Source organism: Ictalurus punctatus, chromosome 9 (genome assembly GCF_001660625.3).
Source record: "Ictalurus punctatus breed USDA103 chromosome 9, Coco_2.0, whole genome shotgun sequence".
In the NCBI taxonomy this organism is placed as follows: domain Eukaryota; kingdom Metazoa; phylum Chordata; class Actinopteri; order Siluriformes; family Ictaluridae; genus Ictalurus; species Ictalurus punctatus.
Window position 1 is genome coordinate 21,827,821 of NC_030424.2, and position 21,081 is coordinate 21,848,901.

The 21,081-nt window shown below is 38.2% G+C and overlaps 2 protein-coding genes across 2 annotated transcripts; one reads left to right on the plus strand and one right to left on the minus strand.

Annotated features, from left to right (window-relative positions):
• Nucleotides 1-311: 311 nt before the first annotated feature.
• LOC108269581 (leucine-rich repeat-containing protein 74A) lies at nucleotides 312-8,608 on the minus strand. The gene is made up of 13 exons (XM_047157792.2): nucleotides 7,655-8,608; nucleotides 7,394-7,569; nucleotides 7,130-7,237; nucleotides 6,748-6,841; nucleotides 5,420-5,469; nucleotides 5,247-5,328; nucleotides 5,076-5,161; nucleotides 4,549-4,743; nucleotides 3,790-3,885; nucleotides 3,481-3,624; nucleotides 3,211-3,315; nucleotides 1,307-1,392; nucleotides 312-1,059 (listed from the first exon to the last, which is right to left on the minus strand). The coding sequence occupies exons 1-13, from the start codon at nucleotides 7,758-7,760 to the stop codon at nucleotides 486-488; spliced, it is 1,902 nt and encodes a 633-aa protein (XP_047013748.1). The 5' UTR covers nucleotides 7,761-8,608; the 3' UTR covers nucleotides 312-485.
• A 1,550-nt stretch (nucleotides 8,609-10,158) lies between these two features.
• On the plus strand, nucleotides 10,159-20,516 carry angel1 (angel homolog 1 (Drosophila)). The gene is made up of 10 exons (XM_017477078.3): nucleotides 10,159-10,516; nucleotides 11,493-12,359; nucleotides 12,649-12,884; nucleotides 13,092-13,161; nucleotides 13,696-14,132; nucleotides 15,793-15,925; nucleotides 17,205-17,315; nucleotides 18,788-18,818; nucleotides 18,949-19,115; nucleotides 19,770-20,516. The coding sequence occupies exons 1-10, from the start codon at nucleotides 10,453-10,455 to the stop codon at nucleotides 19,904-19,906; spliced, it is 2,253 nt and encodes a 750-aa protein (XP_017332567.1). The 5' UTR covers nucleotides 10,159-10,452; the 3' UTR covers nucleotides 19,907-20,516.
• The last annotated feature ends 565 nt before the right edge of the window (nucleotides 20,517-21,081 follow it).

A 21,081-nucleotide genomic window follows, 5' to 3' on the forward strand; every position in this document is an offset into this window, starting at 1 on the left:
GGAATACACACTGGATGGGGTTATTAAGACCTACCTGCAATATAGTCTAATCCACCTAGTAGCACATTTTTGGTTTGTGGAACTGAACCAAAAGCATGGGGAAGAAACCCATGTGGAGAACATGCCAAGCTCCACACAGACAGTAATACTCAGGACCGAACTAGGGACCCTGGAGCTGTGAGGAGGCAGCACTACCCACAGCACCACCATCTGCCCCAAGTCTGCTACTGTGTCATAAAAATAAATAATCATACTAAGTGAAGTTTATTTAATGTCATAATTTATACTTGTACAGTATAATGGTAATTGTTATAATTATATTCATATAACATTGCACATTTTGTGTCAAGCATTATTACATATCTGGATTATGAAATACAGCTCTAAACACTAGATTCATTAAAATCACTCTGTATTGGTGTATTCACAGTACTTTGTCCTTTGCATGTAATAGTCATATTACATTCTGTCCTTTGAATGTCTTCTCATCTTTTTTTTTTACTTTTCTTTTTCTTCCCACTGGAAACTTTTACATTGGGTTGTGCAGTGTTTAATGCAGGTCTTGATCTGGTCAGGTTGTTGTCAGTGGGACTAAGTTTGCTGGTTGTTTCACTTGGATTGCTGATAGAGTTCATGCCCTGGGCTGATGCAGGTTTGGTTAGAGAAGGCAGAGAGCTGCGATTGTCCATTAGGTTAGGCTGGGAGAAAGAGCGCATGGCTGGGGAACTCAGGGGCCTGTGGGATGCAGCATTCCCTATCATTGGAAGTCGGACATCGCTGCTCATGTTGGTGATGGAATAACGGCTGCTGTTGGAAATGACAATGTGGTGCCAGGAACTAAGGGGAGTGGCTGAGAAGCGCTGAGGGCCGCTGGAGTCTTCTTTAATTTCTCCTGGTGACATGACTATGGAGGTACGTGGAGTTACGGCCTCAACGGCCGACTGAAATGTCTTGAGGATGCGCTCGCTCTTCTGCTTCTCCTTCTTCTGACGGGACTCTACTTTACGCAGCTGTCGCCGGTGGTCCCGCATCATCTGCTTTCTTGTGTCAGCCAAGCCTCTATAGGATGCCAACAAGGAGAGTTAATTAAGGAGGGGACATTCCTTTTCCTGCATTATTATACCACACTATTAAAATGAGGATAAGATAACAAAAAAAATCCCCAATTTTTTGAGAGATTTTAAATTGCAATATTACTAACTAAGAGCAAATACTAGAGCAAACATAATCAGAAACAAATGAAGCCCGAAAAGTAATGGCTTTGATTTGTATTATAAAACTGATTGTCTTAAAGAAATGATCGAACCTATAGTCTACTATGCCTGTTCCTTCCCGGTCTAGTCTTTGGATGAGCTGCTCTAGCTGAAAGCGATCCAGCGGGATGCTAGATTGCTGTAAAAGAAAGTAACACCCTATAACTTTTAAAAGAAAATAATAAATAAACAACAACAACAAACACTGATAATGTTAAGTTAAATAAGAAATAAAGGGAAATTTGCAAATGGCTATTCAGAACAGTCTAAAGATTCCAATACTTTATGCTTATATACTTTATGCAATAATGTTATATACTTCATATTTTATATACAGTGGCAAGAAAAAGTATGTGAACCCTTTGGCATTACCTGCATTTATGTATAAATTTGTTTTAAAATCTGGTTTGATCTTCATCTAAGTTACAGTAATCAACAAATACAATCTGTTTAACTAACACAAATTATTGTATTGTTCTTGTATATATTGAATATATCATTCAAATATTCACAGTAAAGGTTGGAAAAAGTATGTGAAACTCTACTCTAATGACTTCAACAAAAGCTAATTAGAGTTGGAATTTGGCAAACCTGGCATCCAATAAATAAGATGAGATTTGAGGTGTGGGTAAGAGCTACTTTGACTTATAAAAAGCATTCAAACGTTTTGAGTTTGCTATTCACAAGAAGCATCTGCAGTAAACCATGCCTCACAAAAAAAGAGCTCTCAGAAGACCTACAGTCAGGAACTGTCGAGTTGCATAAAGCTGGAAAGGGTTACAGAGTTATCTCAAAGGGCTTAGATATTCATCTGTCCACTGTTAGACAAACTGTCTGTTAATTGAGACAATTTAGTACTCTAGCTACTCTCCCTGGAATGTAAATAGGTTCAAAAAAACCTTTAAAAAAAAAAAAAAAAAGAGTGACGGCTGAAGACTTCAAGAAATCATTAAACATCTGTGTTCGTGAGTCCAGTATAAAGAAAACATCACAAATAAAGTGACACCATCAAGAAAGCCACTGCTTTCCAAAAAAAAAAAAAAAAAACCCAAAAAAACACATTTCTGCATGGCTGAAGTGTGCCAAAGACCTACTTGCCACTCTGTAATGCTACTGGAAAAATATTTTGTTGAACGATGAAACTAAAGTTGAGTTGTTTGGGAAGAACACGCAGCACTACATATGGCATTAAAAGTGCATACCAACCTCATACCAACATGAAAACATCATCCCAACAGTTAAGTATGGTGGAGGGACCGTCATGATTTGGGGATGTTTTGCTGCTTCAGCAATGAATTCCCAAGTTTTCAAGATATCCTACAGGAAAATATCAGGGTGGCTGTGTGGCAGCTAAAGTTCAGTAGAACTTGAGTGATGCAGCAGGACAATGAGCCTAAACATCAAAGTAAATCCACTACAGAATGACTTTAAAAAAAGGAAAATCTGCCTTTTGGAGAGGACCAGTCAGAGCCCAGACCTTAACCCCATAGAGATGCTGTGGAATTACCTCAAGAGAGCTGTTCACTCCAGACATCCTAAGAATATGGCTGGGTTGAAGCAGTTCAATAAGGAAGATTGGTCCAAAATTCCTTCTGAACATTTTGCAGATCTACAGTAGCTACCAGAAATGCATGGTTGAGGTAATTGCTGCCAAAGGAGGACTTTGATGAAGACGAGATCACATTTTATGACCAATGAAGGCAGAAAACCAACTAATTCCAAAGGATTCACATACTTTCACTTGCCACTGTACTTATTTTATGAACACTAAACTGAATTTGTACACCCTGAAGGGCTTTGTTTTTTAAATGGATTTTTAGATGGATTAATGGATTAATGGATGGATGGATGGATGGATAAAAATCACTGCATCTTGAGCAACAGTGAGTATGACGCAGAAGACCGAGACACAGCAAATGCATCAGCAAAATTTAATGACGAGGATATTTTCTCATGCCTGCACAGCCTTTCTGAATTCTGAGACAGGAACGTGCATCGTCCCATCTTTATCAATGTGGCGGAAGAAATCCCACAGCCGAAGTTTGCGCTGATCAAGATAATCCTGTAACATAACACACAGCAAATGACATGGTTAGAAATTGAACACAGCTACTATGATGTATATTTGTTATTACCACTAAACATTACATTTCTAGTAGATTTGACTATAATGTTTATCGTTTTCATAACTTCACCATTGTGTTCTAAGTAAACACTCCTTGTGTACCTGAATGACCTTCATAGGGTCACGCCTCTTTGGAGGCTTTTTGGTAATAAATCCTCCAACACCACCATAGTACACCTCTAAAGCAGGGTGTTCTTGACATGTCAACTCCAGCAGCTGTATAAAGATTTCATTCACCAGCACATTCTAGCACATAAACAGTGCCATAAGGAGGTGGTTTAGTGCAATTTTTTATGAGTACAGCAAACGGAACAAATGCATATTTAAACTAATAACCTTTTACAATGCTAAAGTTTAAATAAATGAGAAATATAATATCTGTCACTGTACTGTATCGTAAATGAGACTCACACATATGTTGATCTCCTCAAGGGCTGTTTTCAGAGAGTTCTTTACGACGCTGATCAAGGCCAAGGCACCTTCAACTGTCAGAACATTATAAGCCAGCTGCAAGAAGGCACAGCATTTATTCATTTCTGTGAACACACCGCATATGTCAAGCCATTAAAAAGAACAAATAAATTGGCATCTATGATTCAGGCCAATTTCAAGATAACATAATAGAATGTGCTCATAATAACTGAATATAGTCCACAATGTCTAAGATAATCAAACACAGAAATACTTTCCGTTCCAAGAACAAAATAGAGTACAAAGAAGTGGATGCTCATTTGGTAAACATCTGCATTTATCGATGTACAAATCAGCATAAAACATCTCTGCTTACTTTAACTTTTCTCTAATTTTACATTTATTTCACTTGACATTTTATGTGCAATTATGGTAGTTATTTAATTTGTAATACATATTTAATTAATTTTAATGTTTTGTACCTGAAATACACATTCTTGTGATTAGTTTTATTTTAATTACTTATTTATTTTATGGTTACTTTATTAATAGATTATATTATTTTAGAATTATATATTTTTATATTTCCAATTATACTTTTATTTTGTTTTTCTACTGAGTTTTTATTCCTGTTTTCTTTGTAACAAACTTTGAGCTGCATTTTAATTTATGAAAGGGCCTATATAAAATATGATGATGATGATGATGATGATGATGATGATGTTGATGATGATGAAAACTAAGCTGTTTCACACCCGCCTTCAGTGTTCTGAGTGTGTCATTGGCCTCGAGGCCTCTGCAGAGCATTCCTACTCCTTCATCACTGATGCGGTTGTTACTGACGTCCAGGTACACTAAAGTGTTGTTGAATTTCAGAGCTTCACCCAAAGCTAGCGCTCCTTCATTGCCAAAGCCATTCCAGGAGATGTCTAAGTGTTTCAGAGTCACGTTGACCTGATGGACAGGAGAAGATGAAAATTCAGGCTTTAAAATTATTATTATTTTTTTTTTAACTTATACCCCTTTTATGTTTTTTTTCGTAGAGCATAAAAACATCTCAAGCAGCCAATGTGTCTTAGAGTAGTAAGTCTAGAAGACTGAGAGCGAAGACTTCTGAGGCTACTGACGAAGCTCTTTAGATAAAAACCCAGAGTATTTAACTACTGTAACATGATCTTAATAATACATTATATTATGTTATTTCATTATAAAAATGATTCCATTATATATTATATAGTACAGTTTCTTTTTCCAAATTACATGTATTGTTATATAGTTTCTCATACTTTAAGTCCAGCGCAGAAAGCCACAGCACCCTTCATTCGTAGGTAATTCCAACTCAGATTAAGGATCTCCACGCCCTCGTTATTAGCTGTATCAGTATAAAAAATGATTCTTTTAATTACATATAAAATATGCTAAATATACACCTCACACTTTTCCCAAATAGTATCTACCTAGCATTTGGCCGAGGTATTCACCCGCTCTTCCGCAGAACTTATTGTGACTCAGGTCTAACTCTTTTACTCTGTAGTTGGTCTAAAAAGAGAGTTCAAAATTAGAGCTTTTGAAAATCACACGTATAATGTTTTTGCTTACCTGTATATCAACAGATGATGTTTTAACATACTGTAAAGGCTTCTGCAAACCATTTGGCATCATCCTCTGAGAATCCGTTTCCTAGAAAGAAAAGAGAAGAAATATCAGGTTCTGGGATGGGCTCATATTTTTTCTCAAATTTTCTTGGATGTATTAAAATTGTTCATTCTTAAATGCATAACAGGGCGATACCATGCTTAATATGTACAAATATGTATCTAAAGTAAAGGCGAAAGACATTTTAAAGGCATGTAATGTGTCTTTCACAACAAATTACAGTATATTTGAGATGTTATTAAAATCTACAGCACTTAGAAAACAACATTCTTGCCCAATACAGCCCACTATTATTACACTATAACATAAAAGATAACCATTAAAATATTTTTTAAAAAACTTCTTTTTGCATAAATGTGTGAATCCATTCAAAATCTCTTGCTTGAAAAATCCTTTTCCATAAGTGATCCATTATGGGTTCGTTTAGTGTCTCACTACTTTCACTCAACTGTGTCACCCGGACACCTTCACATATATGAAATATAATTGTGGATAATTCCACGAGTCACGTGCTCATGTTCATGTTCATGCTTATGTTCACGTTGCAACAGGCTAAAAGTTGAGAAGAAGAAAAGTAAGTTCTCTGATTCTTTTGCTTTATTTTCGATAATATTATGATATTGATCGAGGGCTCACAATGAAAGTACAAAACTGTTACTCAAAGTATAGACTGAAAGTAAATTATTACTGTTTAACATTCACAAAACAATTTGCACTATAGTGAAGGAAATATTTTTTTGCACATTGTATAGTCTCTAAATACACTTTACAACTCTGTATATCTGCTTTCTACATATTCTATTCTATTGTATTCTATTTATTATTATTCCCTACAATTTATTATATTTTGTTATGTCTGCTGTATTTTATTATTTTTACTACATTCTATTTTAATTATGTGTGTATATCCGTAGTTGTTGTTGGTCTCTTCGTTGTTGCACTGCGGGACGAGTAACTAAGAAAAAAACACTTCACTACTTTACATCACATGTATGTAATATGTATGTGACAAATAAAGTTACATGACTTACTTGAGTTTTAAGTAAATCATTAGCATGTTCTTAATGTCCTCACACCATTAGCATGCTCAAACCCCGTTACCCATTTACTCAAAGCAGCAATTATCAGCAAAGAAACCTTGTACAAATAAATAAATTTGTCACCTGACATGGGTTTACATATTTTTAATGCATGTTTTTCTTAAATTTAATATTGAAAAATTATTACTGTTATTTGTTAAAATTTGGGCACACCAAATGCAGACCAATCATGGAATTACTGAATAACAGTTTTAGAGAGTACCAGAAAGTCGGATTGATTTGATGGACACGTTATCCAGCAGCATCTTTGTGATATGTTCAGCTCCCGCAGATTGAAGGTGATTGTCAGAGAGATTCTACAGGACGGAGTGAGGATCAATAGACCTGCAGACTCTGCTGGCCTCTAGTGCACAAGTACAAATCTTGCACTCATTTAGTATTAGGACACATTATGCGTCATATTATTTCACCTTAATTATTATTAATATTAATAATAACAACAATAAATGTTTAAGTATTACTGCATGCACCTGAAATATTATGAATATTAATAAAAACAATATTAAAATATAGAAGTATTATGAACATCTAAAGGAATATGCTTCTTAGAAATAACAGTAATACTGTAACCATGACAATGTTACCAAATTTTGAATAGTGTAATTGGCCTTTAGCATCTGCACAAGATATCTTGCTCCCTCAGCCAGCAGGAAATTGTCAGCCAGTTCTAGTGTTGCAGTGTGCGTGTCGGTCTGTGCAGAATACAGAGATAACTTTAGTAAATATGAATGTGTTAAGCACACTAGCATTCCATCATTTTCATTTAGAAGGCTCATGCATGCAGAATATGAGATTGCCTTAGTGCTTAACACTCATTAACCCTGGAGTCAAGTAATCATCTTCTTTACCACAAGAGCAATGGCCAGAGCCTTTCCCCCTAAAGGACCGAGGCCGTGGTGGTTCAGGTTGATGGTGGCACAGCCGAGGTTTCTCAGAAAGTAGCTGACGGGAATGACACCCACCAGTTTACACGCCTGCAGGTACACCTCAGCCGTGGACATGTCTTTCGCAATGCTCTTTTGCTCTATCATAAAGTGACAGGTGTCTCATCAGCCCATGAATATGTTTCGATTTTTTTTTTAATAAATGGAATAGTTAAGCTCACTTACCTTCAGCTTCAGTGTCTGTATCCCACTCATCCTCCTCTTCAGCCTCATAAGTGCTGGCTCTCTCGGCCAGGCTAAGACAATCCAGTGACAAGATGGACTCCTCCATATTACAATCCTCCAACAACTGGGTTTGGCTCAAATTTCCTAAATACTCAAATACTAATTCCTCCTAAACTTGATATGTGTTTTCTCACAGCACAGTACTCCATCTGATGATGTGTTTACGTCTAGGTTTACTTAAGGATAAGTTCAGACCCTGTCTTAGCAACGGGAATACATGTGATACCCGCGCCGTTTGTGGAATACCTTTCAGTGCTAGGCCTATTAGTCCATGCAGTCATGAAATATTCATTGTCTAAGCACGATGCAATCAATCAGGAGATATACAGAGATGCAGTATCTCACAACAAATTCAATCCACGAGTCTGTATTAAATCCAACTATAAAATGTTTTCAATTTATAGTATATAAACTATAAAACTAAACAATATAATCAAATTAGTAAACTATATCTAAACTATAAAATCAAATTCACAAATTCTATTCAGATACAGATCTCCAGTTAACGGCAGTCGTGTAGTCAGAAACTTTCACTGATTGACACAAATTGAGTGATTAACACATGCTGCACATAATAAAAATGTTGATGATGATGATGATGATGATGATGATGATGTATAATATTTGACTGTGCACATGAAATAAAGTGGTGCATCGATGCTACAGCTGATATACTCGAAACATCACCACACACATCCATGTCAGTGTCATTGTGATGCTGAGAATGATCCATCATTATATAATACCTGAGGTGTGTTGAAATTGGACCAAATTGCTTTTGCATGTTAGATTTATCTGACATACTGGTCAATGAATTATAGCTAAAACGTAGGTGTTGAAAAGGCAATAATTTTTTTTTTTTAGGTTCTTAAAAAGCAACTGGTATTAAAATGTAAAAATACAAGCGGCAAGGCAATGAAATGAGACAAGAGTATAATGAGGGTAGATTTAACCCTAAAAATTAGGGTTCTCATTTCTGGGCGGAGAACTGTCTCTCACTGAATGTTTTTCGCAGCATTCTGTGTAAACTCACCTCTGTGGTGACTGTTGTAAGGCGAGGCAGGCAATAAGAAGATGCAGGCTAAATTTTTTGACTTAGTCTGAAAATATTTCTACAAGAAGCTATACAAAACTATGCTGGGAAGAGTCATTTTTTATATTTCATTATTTAAGGCCCACCTGCTCCTGACAAAGTTCCTCCCACAGTTATTTTATTGTCCTTTAAGTGGTATATAAAATGATATTGATTTGTGCTGTGTGAAAAGTGCTTTGTGTTGCACATCACTATCCAGTCCCATTCAGTTAGTTTGGAAACAGTTCAGCATTGCATGCCAGCTCATAGACACCAATCCATAAACTACTGTGGCTGGAGAACATGGCAGAAAAATCTCCCAGATGCTTCAAGGAGCTTCTGCAACATGCGGTGTGCTCTCAGTTTCAGAATAAACCATTTTGGGTGTGTTATAAGAATAGGTATTTCCTTAAATTGTGTTTGAGTGATTGATTGGTTGATTGGTAGATAGGTAGGTAGGTAGGCGGGTGGATGCACCTTACTGATCCCTGAAGAAGAAGTTTGGAAATATGATACACAGATTTATTTATTTATTATTAATTTTAATTGCACTGATTTATTTACTTTCCTCATCTACAGTGTAGGCTAAAAAGCACCAAAGTTTGTTTGTTTGTTTGTTTTGCATTGTTTATTGCAAATAGGTGTCACAAAAGTGAATCATTTCTCTAAGTTCCCTGCTGGAAAAGAAATAGAAACCTTCATAAATTTTGTAATAGTTTTAATGGTTATAATGGGAAATGTATTGGTTTGAATGGAAACTGTAATGTGTCTCTACTAGTACTTTGTTGCTTTCTATTTTTAGCATATGTCACATCTAGTGGATAACATTAAGGACCAATAATATTAATGGTTTTAATGGTTAGCTGATGGTTTCTAATGGTATTTGTAGTGGAAACCATTAGAGCTGTAATGGTTACTATTGGGGTCCCCCCCCCTCTCAGCACAGACCCCCCCCCCCCCCTCTCAGCACAGTTATCACCATTTAATGTGATCCAAGTGTTCCAGCATTTAACGAGTGTCTGGATTCCTGTAGAAAATTGTATTTTATTGAATCAATTCTCATTTATGAATAAATTCATTTGAATCACCTTCTTAATCTGCAGAATCTGTATAGGTGCACTTTGATGCTTTCTTGGCTACACAAATAAAACAGTCTAAAAACATGCCCTGAAACAGTTTTTTCTTTGGCTATTGAAGTACATGATTTATTTCTATATGCACGACATATTTAGAAACTAGATTAATCAACGCCTGGACATTAACAAGCAGGCGGAGCTTCCTCGATGGACAGGCAAAATGATTGATAAGCAAGCAGACACGTCTCTTTATTCTAAATTGTTGGATGTTGTTGTTGAACTTCTAGTGACAGATCCTGGAGTGACACACAGCACACATTTAACATCTGCAGTTTGTGTGGAAATTCCTCAGCAGTTACAACAACATATAGTCTTTTTACTGAGTCACTACACCTTTAATGTTTTAGACGCTGTTACCCATGATTCCATGCGTTGTTTACAGCTGTCTAATGGTCTATTCGGAGTGACAGTGTGCTGGTGTACGCTGTTATTCGCAGTCCCATGAGACACACACGCTAAACAGTCAGGACAGCGACATGAATAAAGTTTTTTTTTCTTTCCGGAAACGCTTGTATAATTAATAGTTAAGCATGATAGTGAGCCTTATGTATTATGGGCTGTACCCGCTAAGCCAGCTCTTCATTAGGCTCTCAGGTAAGCTCGGAGTTCGGCTACATGTGCCTTTCACTCATTCACTAACGCTGCTAACTTGTACATAACTCACACAGTGTGTCATTTATTAAATTCGTATGGAAATAAATGACTTCGTATGATATCGCAGTTTTATTGGTGTTTTTCCACAAGCTTCGTTTGTTAAGAAAACTAGTGGTGAGCTAAAAGCTAGCTACATTTCCAAACACGGCACTCTGTAGGGTTGTGTACCGAATGGCGTCCTATTTCCTGTGCGAGTGCACTTGGTATTGTATTAAAATAATGAATTGTACACACTCTTCAGTTCACTACATAGACAGTAGGGGGATTATTTGTGATTCGGCCAAGATGTGGGCAACGTGGGGTTTCTTCCCCCGAGAAATAGTTAAATTAACTTGATATAAATCGTCTTTGTTCTCCTTCTGCAGTGTTTTATATAAACTAGCTGCCTATGGCCATGTTCAGGGTTGTGTTTTTAATAAATATGTCGTGTTTTAAGTCAACAGCGTGTAAATAACACTGAAATGACACCCAATGGACATTCAACCACATCCTAATGGGCTTCATTTTTGTAATATTACTCAGAACACAATGAAGTCTAACTGGTTGAAAGTATATATTAATACAAGAGGGTGTGTTTAAAAAAGATAATTAAATATATCTATCTACATACATCTATCTATATACATAACTTTATGTTTAAGGAAATAAGCCTTCTAACAATATATGACGCAACAGCAGAGATTTAAAAACAATTAACAATTTACTTTAGCAGTTTAAAAAAAGGCAGAAAATTCAACTTTTTTAAAGAGTTGGAATAAAAAAATTTTCTACTGTGATTTACAATTTTTTTTATGAAAGTTGATGGGGAATATATATATATAAATTATTATTGTTTAAAAATCTGTTATATCTGAAGCAAAGAAAGGAAAATATTCTTTATGGAAATAACTTATTTGTAATTGTCTCTTTTCTACAGAGTCTTGGTGGAAACATCAGCCGGTGATCATTAATGGCAAAGCAGCTTGTGATGGTGGTGCACGCTCTTGCAGAAAGCTTAATGAGCAGCAGACTGCTTTGTTGGATCAGTGGTGCAACGCTGGAACGGCTTCACAAATCCCTACACACTCTCCGCAAGAAAGGAGGGAAGCTGAGGGACTGGTGGAGAGCAGATCTCTTCATGAGATCGGGGAGGTGGTAGTGGAGCAGAAGAGTGAGATGGAGGAGGACACGGAGAAGACTTATTGGCAGTGGGCCAAAATCCAGACTGCTGCTGATGAGAGCAAATGGAAGTCTAGTTCTGAGGGGGAAAGACAGAGATTTCAAGGGATGGTGACAGAGACTGGAGGTGTCTGTCCATTCATGCCAACAGGTGGCTTCTCATATCACTCGGGTTCTTATCAAGCAGCGCCATCCAGCGCACTGACACATGCAGGCTCTGATAACCATGACCTTCTCAAAAGCCTACAAGAATCCCAAGCTTGCACTAACAGAAACGAGTCCATTGAACCAACAGCAGATGGTGCTGAAGAGAGTGAGAATGATAGTTCTAAAGTACTAGTAAATATGACTTCTGGTTTGTTTACCAGTGGGAACGTGTATGGCGATGACTTGGGCACCAGACGAAGTGAAGACCAGGTCAGTAATGGCAGTTTTACGTATGACCTGAGTGCTCTGCTGGCGGACAACCATGCACAGTCCTTTAATAATCACACATGGCTACAACCTCTGCCAACTGATTGGGATTTTACAGCGGGGCTTGGACTGTCTGAGGTAGTCCATCATCCCTTACAGTTCTCCGACACAAGCTACTACAATGGGTTTCAGGAAAATACCAATTTTAAAGGTACTTTTTCATAAATAGTACACTTTATTATTTTCTGCTAATCATTTGTGCACCAAAATGACTTAATTTCAGTGTTCTGTTTTGATTTGTGACATTTTTACTCAAATGTCAAATTCAGTTATTGACTTATTCAGTGCTGCAGGCCAGTATGGACCCTGATTTTGGATTAGTATGTTTTGGCATTGGTAGCATTTGTCCTTTAAATGCAGGTTACGTTACGAACCAGTACGTACTTACCAACGATCTGAGTACGTTTCTAGCATGAATAACATTGTATTTTCCTTCCTAGTGATGTGGAGGGTGTGGGAAGACCTCAGTCAAACTTCCAGTCCCTGTATACCTTCCCACACAGCCTGTATAGCTCCTGAGACTAAGTTTGACTTCACCATTATGTCCTACAACATCCTGGCCCAGGATCTGCTAGAGGCTAACTCAGAGCTGTATGCACACTGCTCAGAGCACGTGCTAACATGGGAGAACCGTTTACAGAACATTCTCAAAGAGCTGCTGACCTGGGAACCTGATGTGAGATAAAGCTCAACACTAATGCTTTTAAAATAGGAGTGAATTATTTCTAAAGTGGTTCTGTAGAGATCTCAATGAAGGTTGAAGAAAAGGTGTATAAAATAAAATAAATGTGAATCAGTCATGCCACTGAAACTAGACGTCCTATTTCAATGTATATTTGTATATATAAAAAAAATCTGGTTCTGTATATTGTTCCACTCACAGATTATCTGTCTTCAAGAGGTGCAAGAGAATCACTTCCAAGAGCGGATTTATCCAGCCTTGATCGAGATGGGTGAGAATATTTTATAATGATACAACGTGACACTGAAATGGACATCATTTAGCTTATATTTTATGAATCTATGCAGAATAGCCAATTATATTGAATCACTCACTATCACAAAGACAAATGAGCTATCAACACAATCTGGGACAAATATCTGGAAAAGTTGGTTCTAAAAAAAATATTCCAGACTTTGAACACACCAGAGGACACTATTAAATCCATTATTAAGAATTAGAAAAAATATGGCACAACCGTGCCTCTATGTAGAGAAAACTATCCACAAAAGGTCAGTGACCTGGTAAAAATGGGGATTAGCCAGAGAAGCATTGTAATCTGTTTTGTGTAGATTCATGATGACATACAAGGTGTCAGGACTATAAAATGTGGAAAAGTTCAAGGTGTATATGTAGTGACCCATAAACATTCACGTCTGTTGATGAACAGAACGTGTGACTTTGGCGTATAGTGTTTTGGAAACCAAGTCTTTGTAAGTGATTGCTATCATGATCATCACTAAGTCTCGCTCTCTTTCCTCCCCAGGATATGACTGCGTGTACAAACGCCGCACAGGCACTAAAACAGACGGTTGTGCGGTTTGTTACAACACTAAGTGCTTTACAACACTCTCTGTGCGCCTGCTAGAGTTCCACCGTCACGACTCCGAACTGTTAGACCGGGACAACGTGGGCATCGTGCTGCTCCTCCAGCCAACCACGGCACATGGTGAAGGCATTAGGTTCCGGCCGATCTGTGTGGCCAACACACACCTGCTGTTCAACCCCAGGAGGGGAGATGTGAAACTGGCCCAGTTGGCCATAGTGCTGGCAGAGATTGACAGCGTGGTCAGGCAGTGTAAGGTCGAAGGGCATGAGTGCGAGATCATTCTGTGTGGGGACTTCAACTCCTTACCCAACATGCCACTGTATCAGCTGATCGTCACAGGCCAGCTCTACTACCACGGACTACCAAACTGGATGGTACGTCTCAGTCCTCACACTTCTTATAGTTCTTTCTTATAGTTCTTGCTGACATTATGACCACATCCCGCACTGACATTCTCAGACACATGAAGAACAGTTGCTCCTTGATTTGTCCTTACATATCACACTAATTCACATGCATCATGGTAATTGAATGTACACTATCCAACACAGTTCTTAACGCCATTATTTATTTAGAAATAAAAAAATATATAATTATATATATAACTAAGTGTACAACCCCAATTCCAAAAAGTATGGAAAATGCTAATAAAAACAAAGAGTGATTTGTAAATGTACTTTGACTTGTATTTAAACAAAAAAACGTATAAAGTCAAGGTATTTGACGTTTTACCTGATCAGCTGCATAGTTTTTGAAGTTAAACATTTATTTTGATACTGATGCATGCAACACCTTCTGAAAAAGTTGGGACAGTGGCAATTTAGGACTAATAGCGATGTGATAAGTTGAAATTAGAAGGTGATGTGAAACAGGTGAAGCAATCGTCTAATCATGGTGTATAAGGAGCCTCCAAAAAAGGCCTAGTCCTTCAAGAGCAAGCATGAGTCGAGGCTCGCCAATCTGCCAACAGATGCGTCAGCGAATAATCCAACACTTTGAGAACAACATTCCCCAAAGACAAATCGGTAGGATTCTGGGCATTTCACCTTCTACAGTGCACATTATAATGAAATGATTCAAGGAATCCAGTTAAATCTCTGTATGTAAAGGGCAAAACCACTTCTGAATGCGTGTGATCTCTGATCCCTTAGACATCACTGTCTTAAAAACCGTCATGAATCTGTAATGGATATCCTGACATCCTGGCTCGGGAATACATTGGTAAACCTAGGGCAGTAAACACCATTCGCCGCTGCATCTACAGATGCAAGTTAAGGCTTCACTATGCAAAGCAGAAGCCATACATCAACACTGATTGGAAGCACCGCCAACTTCTCTGGGCTCTGCCTAATCTGAGATGGACAGTAGCACAGGGGAATCGTGTTTTGTGGTCCAACGAGTCGACATTTCAAATAGTTTTTGGACAAAACACCCATAGTGTTCTCCAGGCCAAAGAGGAAAAGGACCATCCTTTTATGTTATCAGCATCAGGTCCAAAAGCCAGCGTCTGTCATGGTATGGGGGGGTGTCAGTGAGTGTGTTAGAAAGTGCAGATGCTAGCATGGCCTGCCTGCAGTCCTGACCTGTGTCCGATTGAGAATGTGTGGTGCATTATGAAGCGCAAAATAAGGCAACAAAGGCCCTGTACAGTTGCCCAGCTGAAGAAATGCATAATGGATGAATGGGGGAAAATTCCGCTTGTTAAACTTAACAGTTTCCAAACACTTAAAAGTGTTATTAAAGAAAAGGTGAAGTTACACAGGGGTAAACAGTCGACTGTCCTAACTTTTTTGGAGTGTAATGCAGTCATCAGATTTAAAAAATGTGTTTCAAAAATAAATTAAATTCACAAATTAAAACATTTAATAATGTGTTTTCAATATAGTACAGGGTGAATGAAATTTTCAAATGACTCGTTTGTTCTTTTGCATTTTCCATACTGTCCCAACTTAGTTCTTTAACACTGTTCTTTAACACAGAAATGTTTAACATGATTAAGAAATAATATTGTCATGTTTCCATGTTTAATTGAAGGTGTCTGGTCAGGAGGATTTGTCCCACAAAACTTATCACAGGAGGCTTTACGCACCTTTGTGGCCCAAAAGCTTGGGTATCAACGATAACTGTCGGTACTATGATGCCTGTGAGCCTGAAGGCAAAGAATCAGGTCAGCAAATGTATGTGTGTTTCCAGAATACCCAAAAGGGTGAGTGAAAGATTCTATTTGTACCTGTGTGGTTAGTCTGCTCAGCCCTGTCATTCATTCTCTCATATATACAGTGCATGATGCCATGTATGCTAACAAAATATCCAGGTCCTCTGGCAGAAAAACAGCCCCAAAACATTAAAGAGACACCACCATATTTAACCGTGGGCATGAGGTACTTTTCCATATGGCTACCTCTCTGTGTGCGCCAAAACCACCTGTGGTGTTTATTGCCAAAAAGCTCGATTTTGGTTTAATCTGACCATAGAACCCGATCCCATTTGAAGTTCCAGTAGTGTCTGGCAAACTGAAGACACTTGAGTTTGTTTTTGTAGGAGAGTAGAGGCGTTTTTCTTGAAACCCTTCCACAGAACTTGTGGTGATGTAGGTGACTTCAGATTGTAGTTTTGGAGACTTTCTGACCCCAAGACTCAACTAACATGTGCAATTATCCAGCTGTGATCCTTGGAGATTTTATGGCACTCGAACGATCCTCTTCACAGTGTGTTGTGACGATATAGACACACGTCCAATTCCAGGTTGCTTCATAACAGTTCCAGTTGACTGGAACTTCTTAATTATTGCCCTGATGGTGGAAAGGGGCATTTTCAATGCTTTAGCTATTTTCTTATAGCCACTTCCCATTTTGTGAAGCTCAACAACCTTTTGCTGCACATCACAGCTATATTCCTTGGTCATTTAGCCATTGTTATGATGACTAAGGGAATTCTGCCTATGTGTTACCTCATATTTATACCCCTGTGAAACAGGAAGTCACAGTTGAACAATTTCATGTTCCTAGTCACCCAGAAGTACTAATTTAAAAAAAAATATGTGTGTGAATATACTTAATATATTTTTCTCTCATGAATTCATAGGGGTGCTAATAATTGTTGCACACCTATATTTAACAAAGATTTTTGGATAAACCTGTGTTTTGTTTGATATCCAAGCAGAGTATTTTTGTGAATTTTTTTAACAAGCTCGAAAGATTAAACAATAAAGACAATTTTTACAGCCTTCTTTGCTCATATTTACCAAGGGTGCCAATATTAGTGGAGAGCACGTCTTAGTACTTCCATGCCATGTGAGTGTAGGCAAGAATGCATCTTTATGTATTGAAGGGAAGTGAATTTTTAAAGCTGCTGAGTGTGCATATCCTGGTGGGAGTGTGCAACTCCATTTTAAGGCATATGTGCTGTTGTGTGTGCGAGTGATGCTATATTTACTCTCTCTGCAGGGAAACTGCAGTACAATCATGACTTCCTGCGGCAGCTGCGTTACTGCCCGGCTGCCTGTGTGCGGCCCCCTGACCTGGAGCTCATACCAGGTGTCACCGACAACACTCCAAGTAACTATCTATTTTTAATCATTTTGACTCCAAGCACCAAATGTGGAAAATGAGTAGAGTGACACTGACTGTCTCCTCACCCCAGCTGAGTCATGCGCCTCTACAATGGGATCATCTCCGTTTAGTTGTGATGCATACAACTACTCATTGGGTGGTCGTTATATTTTTCCCTGATTCAACATGTGTCAGCATATAAATATAAATTACTGTAAAGTCCCTTAAGGATCGCTAACAACAAAATCATAGCAAGCATAGATAGAGAGAGAGATAGAAACAGGCTTTTTGTGCTAAGATTCAATGTGGACACCTGGCCATTGAACATCCCATTCCAAAACCATGGGCATTCATATGAGTTGTTCTCCTTTGCTGCTATAATAACCTCCACTCCTCTGAGAAGGCTTTCCACTAGATTTTGGAGCGTGGCTGTGGGGATTTGTGCCCCCAATAGCACTAGAGATCAGGCACTGATGCCAAGAAGTCAGGGCTCTGTGCAGGCCACTGGAGTTCTTCCACACCAACTTTGGCAAGCCATATCTTTATAGATCTCACTTTGTGCACAGGGGCATTACCATGCTGGAACAGGTTTGGGCCTTTTAGTTCCAGTAAAACGAAGTCTGAATGCTACAGTGTACAAAGGCATTCTAGACGATCGTGTGTGTCCCAACTTTGTGGCAGCAGTTTGGTGAAGAACCACACCTGGGTGTGATGGTCAGCTGTCCACAAACTTTTAGCCATATAGTGTAAGTATAATGTTCTGCTTAAGGAGAGTATAAAACAAATAAAGCAGTATCAGACAAATCAACTTGTCTGCTCAAATAGGAACAGGATATAGTTCAATACATAAAATACATAATAATTATGAAATGAACACTATATCCTGAAAGAAAAATATTCAATGGTGACAGCATACTTTACTCTGTGCTTTTATTATTGGATGCGTTTTGTTATTCAACAATTTATTTTCCGCTGACTCACAAGAGGTTTGCTAATTCACTGCTGAAAGCTCATCTAGATAAAGTCAAGCCAAAGCAAAAGTAACGGAAAATGATCTTTCATGTCCCATGTCCTTTACCCTTCAGTGAATTGGCTTTTATTCCAGGGGAGTTTTAATGACAGTATTAAGATGTCTCCCGTATCACCTTAGCAAGGGGTCAACAATCTTAAATGCTACGGGATAACTGCAGATGGTGGCACATCTGATATAATCAGCTGACTCATAAGGGTGTTTTTTTTGTAAACAAATCGTTGTTTGATATACAATGCAAGCACATGGCTACAAACTCTACTGGACAGTTTTATAAAGGTTTTATCAGTGCTTGATAATTTAGCACAGTTTGTATCTTTTGTAACTTTTGTCTTATTATGTAAAGAGCTTAACATTTCTTTCAATTATTTAAAATCTTGATACTGTTATGCAAAATGCTTCTTTTTTTAAAATTGTAAAACATATCCACACATGTACTCTGTTCCAGCTCCTGAAGAAACACAGCCATTTCCTCCAAGGTGAACTTTACACTTAAAACCATCTTAAACTGTGATCCTTTAAGCATAATGTTATTTACTGTAAGGATACTGCATAAGGAAAACAACCATATTTCTTTAATAACAGATCTTTTTCATTCTGGATTGACAGGCATTTCAGAAATGCCATATGTCATGGCTTGAACCTAAGCTCTGTGTACAGCCGGAACATATCCGGCACTGAACAATGTGCTGTCACCACGCTGCACATGCACGGCGCTGCCATGGTCGACTACATCTTCTACTCCACAAGAAGAGGACACGCTAGGGGTTGTGATGGTAGGCCACAGGACACTATGCTTATAATCTCATCTCCACTCGTTTGTACTCATTTATAATACGCACACAGCTGAAGAATTGTGTGCACGGGGTGGACAAATGATACATTTATTAGCTAGCTTACTAGTTAAGTTAAAGCTCTAGTATGCTGCTCAGTCCCATAGTTTGGTTGGTAAGAAATAAAAAAAAAACCTAATGGGTAATGTAATAACATATAGTGAGCTAGTTATCTTTTTAAGTGCATTAATACAGTCTAAGAGAAATGAATGAATATACAAATTCCCAGTGAGTGGATAACTGTGCAACCACAGACTTAGAGCTCAAGTTTCTGAAGTAGCATCTCTTCTCTTAATATTCTTAATAAACATCAAGGTGACTGGATGTGCCTGATTCTGTTACATTACCACAAGTTTGGGTTCTGCTGACATCACAGCCATCTGTGGCTGGGATCTCTCTGGGTGTGAGTGATGATATACTCACTCTCACCTGCCAATCACAGCAATGCTAGCAAATCGTGAGAATTTGTTTACAAAAAACAAATAGCCTGGACACAAAATCGGTTTGTCCCAGACATACAGGATACTGATTTGTCCACCCTGGGGTGCATGTATGAATTTTATTTTATGGATCATCTTATTTTATACCCACCTACAGATGAAGAGAAGGGTCTGAAGTTGCTCGGTCGTCTTGCTCTGCTGTCTGAAGCTGACCTTTGGTCGCTGAATGGACTCCCAAACGAAATATTCCCATCTGATCACCTCAGCCTGCTGGCCAAATTTCAACTCTGCTGAGTGTCCAGGGTTCTAAGAAGTGGGACATCCAAGAAGTGCATACACGACCCCAAGTTCAAGTTACCAATGTTGCTTTTTAGACAGGGCCTTTGTTATAGACCCAAGTTCTGTTGTAACTTCTGTGAGGCCTTAATCAAGAGATGTGTTTCTCATTGTTCCAACTACTCAAAGAAAGTCAAAGACAGGTGATAATACAGTTTTCCTCCCATCAAAGATTATGGCTCAACTCTGAATGTTCTCAATCATTTTAAACAGTTTCTTCCTTTTGACTAGTGAAGGATTTCTAAAGGACCTTTTAGGCATATGACTTTTTTTTTTTTTTTATACGTGCTGTCCAAGACTACTAAGGTTGTCAACACCTTGTGGTTTTAAGGTTGTTTTAAAGCGCAAGTTAAGCTAATCCATGTGGCATTATCTGAAATAATCAGCACTGACCGATTGAGCTGTTCAGTCTCGTTGGCAAAACATTTTTAACATGGAGAATGCTGAATGTACCTCATTTTGTTTTCGAATTTATAGTACGAATTATAGAGACTATCTGCTTTTGTTTTGAGCGGCTTCATATTCTTTCAGTGGAAGAAAAAATAAAGATCTTGGTAATAAATAATAATAGTGTGGCAGTGTTTTGTCAGCTCAAATAAATATATTTTAAAGTGCAATTTAGTGTGCTTTAAAAAAGACCTCCCTTGAAAAAACATCCATCCATCGTTACTGCTTATCCTACACAGGGTCATAGGGAGCCTGGAGCCTCACACCCCCAACCCTGGGGGTGTGAGGCATACCTGCTAACCACTAAGCCACTGTGCCCCCTTTAAAAAATAATAAATCTCTGAAAACATGTACATTTGGTTAATAAATTCAGGGCTAATTAATATACATAAAACAAGAAACTGGCTTTGAGTGGTGACCTCAGTTGTCAGATTTAGTAATAAATCTTACTTCTTTCCAAACATGAGGGTTGTTTTTACAAGTTCAGTGTGTAGCACATTCAAATGAGGGTATTGTCTGGAAATCAGTACTAGTCTGCTGCATACATAAATGGGAAACATCGAGTTTCCCCAGCTGCCTCCCCTGAGCCCGATCAGACTGAGAGGAGTTACACAGCACCCAAGGAGGCACGACAGCTAGTCATACGTCTCATTATCAGAGATAAGCAGTTCAGCCTTCTCTCTGCC

What these genes read in the sequence shown, in the direction of transcription:
- LOC108269581 (XM_047157792.2), bottom strand. Translation starts at nt 7,760, where the DNA reads ATGGAGGAGTCCATCTTGTCACTGGATTGTCTTAGCCTGGCCGAGAGA. An exon ending in ATACCTCGGCCAAATGCTAG is followed by an intron (nt 5,162 to 5,246) that starts GTAGATACTATT and finishes ATACTGATACAG; the next exon opens with CTAATAACGAGGGCGTGGAG. An exon ending in AATTCAGAAAGGCTGTGCAG is followed by an intron (nt 1,393 to 3,210) that starts GCATGAGAAAAT and finishes TTTCTTTTACAG; the next exon opens with CAATCTAGCATCCCGCTGGA.
- angel1 (XM_017477078.3), top strand. Translation starts at nt 10,453, where the DNA reads ATGATAGTGAGCCTTATGTATTATGGGCTGTACCCGCTAAGCCAGCTC. An exon ending in ACGGACTACCAAACTGGATG is followed by an intron (nt 14,133 to 15,792) that starts GTACGTCTCAGT and finishes GTTTAATTGAAG; the next exon opens with GTGTCTGGTCAGGAGGATTT. An exon ending in GCCTGAAGGCAAAGAATCAG is followed by an intron (nt 15,926 to 17,204) that starts GTCAGCAAATGT and finishes CTCTCTCTGCAG; the next exon opens with GGAAACTGCAGTACAATCAT.